Consider the following 13,596-nt stretch of genomic DNA (forward strand, 5'->3'; position numbering starts at 1 on the left):
CCCGGGGCATGTAACCTGACAGAACTATAATTTGAATAAGTATCTGCACGCCTGCGTTCACAGCAGTGCCAGGTACAATAACCAAGACATAAAAACAGCCTAAGTATCCATCCATAGATGGATGGATAAAGAAGATATGGGGTTTATCTATCTGTTTATCTATAATAGAATATCACTCAGCAAAAAAAGGATGAAATAATGCCATTTGCAACAACATGGATGAATTTAGAGATTATCACACTAAGTGAAGTAAGCCAGAAAGAGAAAGACATATACTTATATGTGGAATATAAATATAATATTATATATATATATATAATATAGCTTATGTATGGAATCCAAAATGTGATACAAACGAACTTATCTATGAAACAGAAACAAACTCACAGACACAGAGAACAGACTGGGGGGTGCCAAGGTGGGGGAGACTAGGGGAGCCATAGAGCAGGAGTCTGAGATTAGCAGGTGCAAACTGTTATTTACAGCATGCATAAACCAGGCCCTACTGTACAGCACAGACAACTGTACTGAATATCCTGCAGATAAACCACAATGGACAGGAATACGAAAAAGAATGCTTACATATATCACATCGTGTGAAATGTATGCGTGCATGCCAGGTTGCTTAAGTCATGCCTGACTCTTTGTGACCCTGTGAATTATAGACCACCAGGCTCCTCTGTCCATGGGGATTCTCCAGGCAAGAATACTGGAATGGGTTGCCGTGCCCTCCTCCAGGGGATCTTCCAGACCCAGGGATCGAACCCACTTCTCTTATGTCTCCTGTATTGGCAGGCTGGTTCTTTACCACTAGCGCCACCTGGGAAGCCCATAGAAGATATATGTATATATACACACACATACACACCGCTGAGTCATTCTGCTCATTCTGAGTCATTCTGCTGTACAGAAGAAATCAACACAACATTGTAAATCAACTTTATTTCAATACATTTTTTTTAAAAAAAGAAAAAGCTTGTGACACAGAAGAGCAGGACTAATGAATAACACAGGAAGGGAGAAGGATGAGACCTAGAGCACGTAGGAGGGCTGGGCATTACACAAGGATAGTTCATCCATGGCAACAGAAGAGAGGGCGGAATAGAGGGACACACACATCAATGAGGGTAAGGAAGTGAAGCAAGGTTTAAGGTATTCCTGAAGGTGCAGTCCAACACTAAGAGAAACAATGGATAAACTAATTTACAATTTTTTTTTGGCAGTTTACAAATCACAATGATGATCGTGGTCATCATCCTGAATTTACAGTGTTTAATTCTGGTCAAACATACGCATGGCCTTAGTTAGTCTTCACAACAAGGCTATGAAGAAATACTTATAGCCCAACTTTCTAGATTTGGGAAAACAGATTGAAAGAGATTAAGAAGCATGACTAGGAAGGTGAAGCAGTCTGAATTCAGGGTACAGCCTGAAACTTGTCACTGTATTAAGCCATCCCCCACCGTGCAACACACATGTGCACACACCCATGTTTGGGCCACTGGGCTATCAGAAATCTACATGGGCAGATTACTCTCCCTAGTTAAGAAAGAAGGAAAAAGAAGAAGAAAGAAGTAAAAAGTGGCCCCTTCCTAAGCCAGTTCTATTTCTCCCTCCTATGTCACTACTGGCTTTGTTTCAATTTTATTTAAAAAAAAATTTATCTACAGGAACATTGCTAGAGATGAGAGGTGAAGTAGTAAAGCCACTGGAATGCTGAATTTTAAAATATTATTCTCTAATAACCCTTTCAGCTTGGTCCTTTATTACTATTCGCAACATATATATATTGGAATTCCTTGATTGTGTAATAGATATCACTGTAACATCACTTCAGCTTTTGCCTTTCAAAGCCCAGATAATGAGGCTTATTCATCTAAGAAAGGCTCGCTTATCACATGATACGCTGATATGATGCTGAGACCAAGTGGACAAAGAGATTCTGAAAAGACAATTCAAGTGTTTGATGCTGTCATGAAAATGCTAAACAAAATGTATATAATTGGTACCATAAAGATAACCTTAGTTAGAATTAAGATATATTTTTTCTTAAACCCTGAAAAACCAAATGATGAATTTGAACAAAGTCCGGCTAGTTTAAAAAAATTATTAATGCTTCCTGTGTCTCCAGAATTGCATTTGCCATGCCAAGTTTCATTGTCAATTAGAAAACCCATAAATATACATTAGTTAATCAACCCAGCTTAATGTTTTTTAACAAAATATATTTCTCCACATGATTTAAATGTATTAGGCTTCCATAAGGTTGGGGAAGTGCTTTGAAGTAGTTAAAATTTCTTAGAGGCCAAAGAATAGCTTTGGACCGAAAGTCATCAACTGAAGACCATTTGGTGGATAAGATGTCCTCTTAATTTTCTAAATTCAGGGAAAAAGAAACCATACAAAATCTATATACATTCTCTTGCCTGATATGTGAGGAACAAATGTTACAGTCAGCAAGAAAGTGCATATAATTTTAATTATCTTAAGTGGAAACTCCCATGGGAGTTTTCAGTGGAAATCCACAAAATGGAAATTATTCTGGGAAAATATCCCAACAGGGAACAGCACATGTGGAACAATCCCCTGAAGGCCATGGGTGATGCCTGGAAAAAATGCCCTGATCGACCACAAGTCAAGGCCATCCCCAGGGTATGTTTTCAACCTTCCCTTTGCTGAACATTCTGGAGAAAGAACCAAGGAAAAGCCTTTAACTCACTAAACTATTGTAGCTCTCCAGTAAAGATATTCTCACAGCCACATAGGATGTCAGGAGGGAAGTTAGGGGCAACACATTGGGATTTTAGGCCCATAGTTATGTCCACCAGAACTGACGCCCAAACAATGAACTTCAGAAAACAAGACTGAACAAAATCACTACTAGGCTGAAAGCAGAGAAATTTATATAAATATACATCTTATTCATTTTGTTTTCTTCATTAGAATATATGGCTTTGTGAGAGTCACTTGCTTCTATTTTAAAGATAATACAATGACTCAAAATGATACAGCAGGTAGTTTAAGAGGTAACTAATAGAATTATTGTTCTTTTTCCCCTAAATTTTTATTTTATTGGAGTATAGTTGGTTTACAATGCTGTGTTAGTTTCTGGTGTACAGCAAACTGATGCTGCTATACATATATACATATATGTATGTGTGTGTGTGTATATATATATATTTTTTCATATTTTTCCATTATGGTTTATCAGCAGATACTAAATATAGCTCCCTGTGCTGTACAGTAGGACCTTGTATTTATACCTGTTTTTATAAGAGCTTGCATTTGCTAACCCCCGCCTCCCACTCTCTCCCTCCCCCATCCTTCTTCCCCCTTGACAACCACAAGTCTGTTCCCTGTGTCTGTGAGTCTGTTTGTTTTGTAGATTGCTGTTCTTTATTTTTAAATAAGGTGTTTTACTCCAATTCTTTTATGGTCAATGAATAAAAATCCACCATTTAAACCCAAGTCAACACAAAAATATTTAAATAAATATATTCATTTATCCATTCCTAAATACATTTATTCATGCATGCATACTTTTAAATATTCACCCCATGCCTGAATCAGGCTACTTGCAAACACATTAAAGAAAGAGCAATGATCCTGTACACTAGACTAGAATGAGGTGCCCAGCACGTGGTCTCGGAACAAATATCTGCAGCTTCCCAATGGGATCCCTCATTCTCATTCTTGTAGAGGAGTTGGGGGTCTCTCATGATAGCCCAGAGCATACAAATATAAAACATCTCCATACCTGTGGGCCTGGCCTGCTCTCCATCACCTCCTAAGAAACACCTTCATCATTTAAAATAGGCAGAGGTTGCCAGTGGCTAAAAACATTCACAGAGGCCCAGGTCCCTTGAGAGGCAGGAAGATTTTGTACCATTTCTTCAAGAATTCCATCAACTGCTGTTGTTGCTCTGTCTTCCCTGGCTCCCCACAACATTACAGAGCTGCCCTGACTGATGCCACCTTCTCTGTATCTTTTCCGGTCACTGACTATCCTGTTTGCCCTAATACTTCCTGCCCAGGACACATGCCAGCCACCCCCATGCAATAACCCAACCACAACCTCATTCCTTGATAAACAGACCAGAACAATAAGACAACAAACATTTATTTAAGTAAAATCCTGTACCAGGAACCACACTAAGTATTTTTCATATGTTATCACACTTATTTTGTGATATAAACCTATAAAGAAATCCCCATTGATTCAACAAACAAAATAAGGTTCAAAGACATCAAATCACATGCCAAGATCAAACAGCTTGAAAGCAGCACCCCCATCATGAGATCTGCCAGAGGGTCCATCCAGAGATAGTACTTGAGCAGCTACAATTTCCTATAACCAGTATGAACAACCACAAATATATAAAATGGATGGAGTCCAGATCAGTGTTTCTCAGGCATGAATACCATGCACCCTGTTTTTAAAAGGCAATCATTTTGCAAGGCTTGTAGCTAAAAAATTAAGCACAAGTTTTCATCAGGTGCAAACAGCAGAAGAGCCTTCAAAGAATGCAGAAATAAGATTGTGCTTTAGGAATTAACCCAACAAATCATCTTGGGGATCTGAGCAAATCCAAATGGCCATCTTGGATATGGGCCAGCTTCCTGGATCCAGGACTGGATCCTTGGGGAGGTAATAATATATTGAACAAATTTAAAGAACATGGTTCTTCCAATTTAAGCAAAGAATGAATAAATAAATTAAATACCCCCAAGCAACTAAAATTTAAAAAAAAAAAAACTCTCAACAAAAAGTAAGTAAATAAACATGGCAAATCTCAGAGCTATAGAAAAGGAAAGTCAGACAAATGTCTGCACCCACAGAATCCCTACAGGAGAAAGAAGTCCATTCAGTTAGACTAAAACGGGTTTCGATTGTGGAGATGGATAAATGGCTATAGGTAACTAACATGGGAACAAACTCCATTCATATAATTCTCTTCTTTCTAAGAAGGCAGCTCCCTATGGAGCTTAACTGAGAGAGAGAACATGGCATCAGGGCAATGCCAATACCTGTGCCATCTGCCAGTGGCCATCTAGGGACAACCACTTTGTTCTGGTGATAAAAGCCTCCTGTGTGCTTAATCAGCCAGTGGTCCCTGACATTTCTGAGCCAAAATCTTGGACTTCACCAAGATGAACACCATTGAATGGGGGTCATCACAGGTAACAGCCTTTGTCTTTGAGTGACTGAAACAACCAGATACAACTTTGTTTGTGTGTATTTACCTTTTCTCCATCTCTCCCAGGTTCTCCTTTGTAACCCGGCAGTCCTTGTGCTCCCTAAATTAACCACAAAATAAAAATCTGTTAGTTATGTTCTTTGGTTCACTAGAAACAGTACCTCTGAAATATGAAGACACAGACCACGTACTTGTATTCCCGGGGATCCTGGAACACCTGGTGATCCTGCTATTCCCTGATATCCCTGAAGAGAAGGAAACAAGAAATAATTATTTCATCATATTCACAAAGGGCAACCCTCCCTTTCAATTTTCTTTTTGGTTTTGCCGCGCAGCATGCGAAATCTTAGTTCCTCGACCAGGGATCAAACCTGTGTTCCTTACAGTAGAAGCACAGAGTCTTAACCACTGGACTGTCAGGAAATTCCCAGCCTTCCATTTCAGAATTCACTCTTTCTCACATTTCTCACACCTACAACTTCACTTAATGACTGTTTAAGAAGTTTAAGAAACCACAACTACAAAGGGGCAAATGCTTAATAAGGAATGCACATCGTCCAGTCTTGGGGAAAATGGTATTAAATATCTTTAGCTCAATAAAATTATTGAGAAATGCTTCACTGCAAAAGAAGGCTTTGAGAGGGAAATACAGAGAGAGAGAGATGGATAAATGGCTATAGGTAACTAACATGGGAACAAGAGTCAATGTTCAGAGTTCCTGGAGAAATGTTCTGCACATTAGAAATACATTCAATGTATTCAAAAGAAAAGCACCTAGGAGTGGAGGATTAAACAAGTGTGACACTTTTTAAAACTACCTGATTATCAGTTCAGTTCAGTTGCTCAGTCATGTCCAACTATTTGCAATCCCATGAATCACAACATGCCAGGCCTCCCTGTCCATCACCAACTCCCAGAGTCCACCCAAACCCGTGTCCATTGAGTCGGTGATGCTATCCAACCATCTCATTCTCTGTCGTCCCCTTCTCCTCCTGCCCCCAATCTTTCCCAGCATTAGGGTCTTTTCAAATGAGTCAGTTCTTCGCATCAGGTGGCCAAAGCATTGGAGTTTCAGCTTCAACATCACTCCTACCAATGAACACCCAGGACTGATCTCCTTTAGGATGGACTGGTAGGATCTCCTTGCAGTCCAAGGGACTCTCAAGAGTCTTCTCCATCACCACAGTTCAAAAGCATCAGTTCTTTGGTGCTCAGCTTTCTTTATAGTACAACTCTCGCATCCATACATGACCACTGGAAAAACCAGATTATGGTCATCTGCAATAAATTATACCTGGATGAATGCTATTCTTCAGGATAACTCTATAACAGACTTTGGGTTGCCTATTTAGAAAGTTCACCCCACAAACATGGCTATGATGCGTCCCTCCACCTCCCAAGGCTGAGCTGTCTGCTAAGGTGCCTTTCAAATCCATTGTGTCCTACACATCCTTCCAGAATTTGGAAACTTGGTAAAACACTTTTTCAGACAGATGCAGACTATTCAATCTTCACTCCCTGCATGGCCACTGAACTCCAAAACAAACTTCAGACCCTCAACACTTTCCCAAGTTTCCCAGGATCAGTGTCAGGTTGACTTGGACCACCTGGCACCTGCAAACATTTCCCTCTCTTATTCACATCCCGTCTTTCTTAGCTCTTACTGTTCAAGTACAGTTTTCTATTGCCAACAGTTATTGACACAGATTTCATTAATGTCTCCAATAACACCCTAATTCTTAAACCCCAAAGCTTCATTCCCATGTGGCTATTCATGAATGTCTGCATGGATCTTTGTATCCACCCACTCACGTGTCAGTACATTTTCAGCTGCAATTTTAGAGACATCATAAGTCCCTGCTTTTCCATTCCAATTTTCAAATATTCCTTTCACTATCCTTTGCTAACTCTGATAACAATAATAGCAACAATAACGATGCCTCTGAAAGATCAGTCTCCAATTATTGTTTTTCTCTTTTTATATACTTTCTCATTTTGTAAAATGTTCTCAGCTACTCCCAGAATGGGGGTGACTATGACTTCTGGCACCAACCATCAGTCTTTCCCCATTTGCTTGTTCACAGAATGCATCATTATGTTTTCTCCAGTATTCCTTAAACTCACATATTTCTCTTGAGTCCACTGGCCCCATCCTTAAACATTTTACTTTACCGCATGAACAAGTCTCAAAACAAACCTCTTCAAACTGCATACAAAGCAACCTGCAATTTCTAAACCCACCATTCGCTGTTTAGGATGGCACTGTCTCTGTGTCACTGGATTTTGCCCCTTGAGATGAAAGACAAAGGATCATTTGTTTCTATATATCACTGAACAGAGCATCTGCTGCACACTTTGTCAACCAGACGCTGGAAAAATTCACCTCCAAGTCATCCACACAGAATGCAAGTGTGAAAAATCTCTTTCCCCAAGGAACCACGTTTGCTTGTGTGGCTTCTGGAATTGAAACTGTAGTAATACCACGTGGTCCATGCTCTCAAGATCAGGGAGGAGAAAGAAAAGCCATGGACACAGCTTGTTCAGCCTGGAATCTCTGCCACTCTAGTCATCACTGAATTTCCTTCTCTCTACCTTTGGAATCAGATGGGCCTGGAATTGCTTTTCAGCTGCCACTGCTAGCACGTGCCTACACAGAACCAGGTCCCTTAAAAATGCCACCACTCAGGGTGCTCCTTACATCCTTCAAAACCCTGTGTGCACCATATGGAGAGAGTGACATGATTTACAACATGCTACTATTATTGGGGAAAAAAAATAATAGTACCAATGATTTATACAGTATAATCATGTTCTAGACTATATACTTCATATATGTTAATCCACTTAATCCTCGCAGCCACCTTTTAAGGTCGGTTCTACATTATCCCCATTTGCAAATGAGGAAACTGAGAAATTGTCAAAAGTTACATAGCTAGGAACTATACCAAGCAGGTAGAAATGTGCCTCTCATCAGAAAATGCTCCGTGACACATCCGGTCCTAGGACTCTAGCACAATTATTCAGATTCAAGAACTCCATGTGCCAGACTAATTCGATCATATTTTTATTGCTTTATTTTTAATAGCTAACATTTATTGCATGCCTAGTATGCACTGGTATTATTATTATTATAATCATTGGCTACACAGCATGAAGGATCCTAGTTCCTCATCCAGGGACTGAGCACATGTTCCCTGCAGTGGAAGCACAGAGTCTTAACCACTGGATCATCAGGGAAGTCTCCAGATTTGTTTTAAATTCCTTAGAATTCTGAGGACCCAGAGGAAAGAAATGTTAATAAAATTCCTCAAAAGAAAGTCACCATGGAAATTGACTATGTATCAAAATGATTGGTCATCAGCAATGGTTCTCATTTAATGAATTTTTGCTTTCACATTTTTTTTTCAAAAGTCAAGCCAAATGTCATATGTGCTTTATTACTTTTATCAGAAAGTTAATCTTTAGTAGATCAAAAGCACCATGGCATCTCTCCCCTCTGAGGAAGGAGTAAGTGAATGTGTTACATTTTAATGGATTAAGGCAATGTGGAGATACCCCAGACAGTGTTCCCAGCTCACCTCTGACTCATAATGTGACCTCAGGCACACTCATCACATCCTCAAGTCCTGGGAGGCAACACAGTGAAGTGGAAAGACAATGAATTTCAAAACTGGAAAAGACCTGGGGCTGAATTTTTGCTCCTCCCTTGACTTTTTGCGGGACTTCAGCTAATCCATTTTACAGAGCTAAGCCTCAGCTTCTGACCATAAACCGGAATAATAATAAATGAACGGAGGACTCACAGGTGAAAATGTCTGGCAGGTGTTAGAACCTCAGCAAAGGTAAGCTTCTTTCTTTTCTTCAGGCTCAGTGACTGTGTACAAAGCCATAGATCGCTTCTGCAGAACCTTATTCTTTAGCCTTAACGGCCACCGTCAGAGCCTGGGGCATCAGGTCACGCCTCAAGCTCTCCTCAGCACAGGTACAGATCCGACGCTGAACATGTAACCAAGTCCTGTGTTTCCAGGGGCCTGTTTGCTTTGTCTTTAGAAAAACCACAGCACAGGAATAATCAGTGCTTCCCACTATATAAGAACCAGCTTACTGCTGTTTTCTTCACATACAAGATGCATTCTTGAAAACTTAATTGTATCAAGAAGCTCAAGGATTATTTTCGTGCTAGAGGAAACATGATTAGCAACAAAATAAAGAAAAACCAAAACCACATCCGACCTGGGGGATCCCAAGGCAAATCACCAGGAGAAGTTGGATGAAATTCAGTAAAACAAATTTTGGACTAAAAATCAGGAAAATAAAGGTTAACAGGGAGGAATATTACAACATAGAACACTTTCCAAGAGGAGCAAGAAATAAAACATTGCTTGACTCATAGCAGGGTACATTAAAACCAAAAAAAAAAAAAAAAAAAAAAAGCCCTGAAACAGGATAAATGATAAGCTTTTCATATAGGTTACTGAGTTTTTCTTTTTAAGAATATAGGTGTTTCTGTGTTTTCTTGTAGAACCGCAACTTTCACATTATCATCAACCAATTAATACTACTCAACATTAATTTTGCCCTTTTGCAATTTTAGCACGTCCAAATACCCACCCTTACCCCAACTGCAAGATTTCTGAGTATAAAAGTCTTTTCCACGTTCACACAAAGTCTCTTTGTAAATGAGTCATTTTTTAGGAAAAAATATTCTTGCTGCCAAATTTCAGGGTTGAAGAATAGAGAACCAATTTACTTTCTTCCATGATTCAGAGTTCTGATGCTCCAGGAAAGATGTATAGCTTTGAAAAGGAAATTAAGAAAATAAAATCATTGTGCAAGGGTCACAGTTTCTTTTGAGCCCAGTTCTAATCATAGCATAAAATATTCTGCCAATCTAAATGTCTAATTTTGTTTCAGTAATGAGGATAGTCATTGGTTTCCCTTAAATACTCTAAACTTAAAAATGAGAATGAAATCTAGAGAAATCTCTCTGGATGTCACTCCCATTTTTAAATGGAAAGAAGAACGTGATTTAAAATTTATACTATTACATAACTTTCTTCCGTGTTTCCCAAATTTCCAATAGAGTCGCTTAGATACCCAGCCAGGGTAACTAGGCAACCAAAATCAAGTATATGCTTTTAATGTGTGCCGTGGATTCTTCTGGGCAACTCAGTTCTACACACAACTAAATTTTCTACACAGCTACATTCTAGCAATATTCATAAAATTGTCTTTCCAGGTATATCTACTATAGAAATTAGTTTGTCACTAAAGCCAAGCAGTTCATAGGCTTTAACTGATTGCTAAAATGACTTGATAAATAAATCACATGAATATCTATCAAATTACACACACACTGAGCTCTAAGAAAGAACCATGATGCTATGGGGGGTGTAAGGTAGGCAGTCCAGGGAAGCGTCCTGAAGAGACAGGCTCAAAGGGATAGTCAAGGAAGCACAGTGCATCAGAAGGAGGCTTTCAGCCTGCCAGGCAGTGGACAGGATGAGCCACATCCATGAGAAGAAAGAAGAGAGAGCACAAGGAAGCAGGCTCTGAAACAGGACCGGCATGGGTGGACGGAAGCCAAGTGCACAGCATTGAGGGTCTTCGATCCCTATCCAAGCCGCTCAGCCAGGGGGTCACACAATCAGACTGGAGCTCTGCAAAGCTTACTTGGAGGACACATGAGAGGGGGCAGGAAATGGATGAAGACAAAGTGGAAGCTTCCTGAAGGGGAAAGGATGAGAGGTAGAACCCAAACCTACTCAGGGGTGTTTCGTCTAACCTGAAGGTGGGGAACAGGGGGTGAGGGGTTTGGAATGTGTGGAATGAAGCCTAGGTTTCTGGCTCATGCAGAGAGATGGCTAATCCTGCCACTGACTGATGGCCTCTGGGGGGAAAACAGTTTAATTGGTGATCAACTATTCAGCAGCACAATCATTAGAAAAATATTTTTATGGACTAAAAAAAAAGTAAATCGAATGACAGTCACAGGAAGAAAGCCTAGAGCTTGAAAAGGCTATTTCATTTATGAAGACTTGTTTTTTTTATAATCCACCTACTTCCAGAAGTATTTTTAGTAGGTTGGTGGCTAACATTGAAGGGCATAGAATCAATGGAACTATTTAATACAGGGCAGAAAGGGAGAGATGATTGCACAGAGGCAAGAGAGAACAATTTAGAGGAATGGAAACCTAGAATAGTGATTAGAGTGGTGATTAGACAGGTGCATACATTTGTCAAGACTTGAAATGAGTGTATCTGTATTTTATAGTAAACAATCTATAGCTCTATAAAATTGACTTACAAAGAAAAAAGAAGTTATATGCTTTTGAGGAATAAAAAACAGAATTTCTAATTCAAATGAAAGCAAGTTACATTTACTATACAGATCTTCTTTGACTTACAATGGGATTACGTCCAGAAAAACCCATCTTAAATTGAAAATACCATAAACTGGAAATGCACTGAATACACCTAACCTACTTAACATCATGGGTAGCCCAGAAGACTTAACCAGGCTCAGAAGACTTCTATTAGCCTACAGTTGGGCCAAACCATTGTACTGCATATCACTAGTCCAGGAAAAGATCAAAATTCAAAGTGCAATTTCTATTGAATGCATAGCACTTTTGTACCATCTTTTTAAAAAGTTGAAAATTCATTAAAACATCCAAAGGTGGGGAGTGGGCAGCAACATTTGCAAGTGAAACTTAATCTAAATCTAGTTCTCCCTGCCTTAGATAAAGGAATGAATGATAATCATAAAACAACACCATCCACTTTCCCATTATAATTTGCCTTGAGCTAACCACTGCCTTCCTTTGACAAATAATCTCTGCAGATACAGCTCTGTTCTGTTCTCAGATTCACAGATTCAATTAAACTTAGGTAAATTACTTCATTCCCTGAATGAGGTTACACTTAAAGTTATACTAAGCTTATTTCAAAAGGAGAATGCACAACTTTTAAAGGTAACTGGTACCATTTTAGTACTTCTTATAATCCCAAAGTAATTATTATAATCTCTATCAATTCTGCTTTATGACCAATAGTTCCTCACTCCATTTCTTGCTCTGCTGCTAACTTTTTTTCATAGTACTTGCCACCATCTAATATTGCTTATTTATTATTTCATAATTGTGAATTTATTATCTGTCTCTCCCCACTGGTATGTGAGGTCCAAAACAGCAGGGTATTTTTTCTGTTTTGTTCATTACTATATTCCCTTACCCTAGAAGAACACTCAGTGAAATACCTAGTATTTGAGAGGAAGAATGAAAAAACAAATAAACAAACAAACATATAAACATTGTGTCCAACTAGTCACCACTACCTAGGGCTCTAAAAATAATAGTGGAAACAGCTCTGATTATAATCAGACAGATTATAATCAAAAGAAGATACAATGTAGGCATGAATTGGCCTTTACAATCACAAGTGCCAAAATAAAAATCACAAGTGCTCAATGTGTCACCAAACAATTCCTTAATTTAATTAAATATACAAATAGCTTTCACATCTATAATGATTATGTACAATTATTATTGTACATACTACCTATAATATACAAAATATATTGTAATCTATTTAAGAGATGCATGAGATAAACATGGAAAGATTCATATGTGAAATTTACATAAGGGGTGTGTTGAAAAAAAAATGAATGAGCTAATCCACTAAGCATTGTCTAGGAAAGCTTTATAGAAGAGGTGAGTTTTATGTACCATTTTATTAGAAAAAGGAAGATAAACGGCCCAGGCACTGGATACTTCATTTGAGGCAAACAGTCCATACTTGAGCTTATCAGTGAGACTCCTGAGGATGCGTGTGTGTGCGTGTGTTTAGTGGCATCGGAAGACAGTGCGACCGTGAGCATGTTTGGCAAGGAACACAGGCTGAGGGGAAGGGAGAGCTCAGGTAGAAACTGTTCCGTCTAGAACATCCCCAACCCTTCATAACAAGTCCACTTCCTGTCATTCTCTTTCCCAAACTACATCACAGCATTCCTTTGACTTGTACACTAACATCTCTCATTTTCCAGACCCCCCATCTCCACAGCACCCAGCCTCCAGTTCCCGACAGCTCCTGACTGAGTACACAATTGGTACCATATTCAGTTCAGAGTCTGAAAAGAAAAAAGCATAAAAAGCTTGCCTCCTGGGTCCTATTACTAATTATCCCCGCCCCCCTGCCAAGCTTACTCTGTAAGCCTAGTGTTCCTATTTATTGTATTTTTTTATTTCCTAGTGTTCCTTTCCTCCTATTCTCTACCGCCACTCTGGAGAACTGTGGAACTGAGAAGAGCGTCCTCGCTGGGATTACGCCTGAAGCTCAGTAACCCCCTCACCCCTCCCAAGACTGTCTTCTGAGTTGACTCTCTTCTGAGTGAATTCCA

At 39.3% G+C, this 13,596-nt stretch overlaps 1 protein-coding gene across 1 annotated transcript in view; it reads right to left on the reverse strand.

The window, feature by feature from the left end:
* Nucleotides 1–13,596, reverse strand: part of COL21A1 (collagen type XXI alpha 1 chain) — a 169,406-nt gene that overhangs the window by 88,936 nt on the left and 66,874 nt on the right. Inside the window, exons 10-11 of the mRNA XM_052648985.1 lie at nt 5,390–5,443; nt 5,245–5,298 (exon numbers count right to left, since the gene is read on the reverse strand). Coding sequence (XP_052504945.1) covers nt 5,245–5,298; nt 5,390–5,443 — 108 coding nt within the window. The remainder of the gene's footprint in view (nt 1–5,244; nt 5,299–5,389; nt 5,444–13,596) is intronic.

The sequence above is a fragment of the Budorcas taxicolor genome, chromosome 11 (assembly GCF_023091745.1).
Source record: "Budorcas taxicolor isolate Tak-1 chromosome 11, Takin1.1, whole genome shotgun sequence".
NCBI lineage: Eukaryota > Metazoa > Chordata > Mammalia > Artiodactyla > Bovidae > Budorcas > Budorcas taxicolor.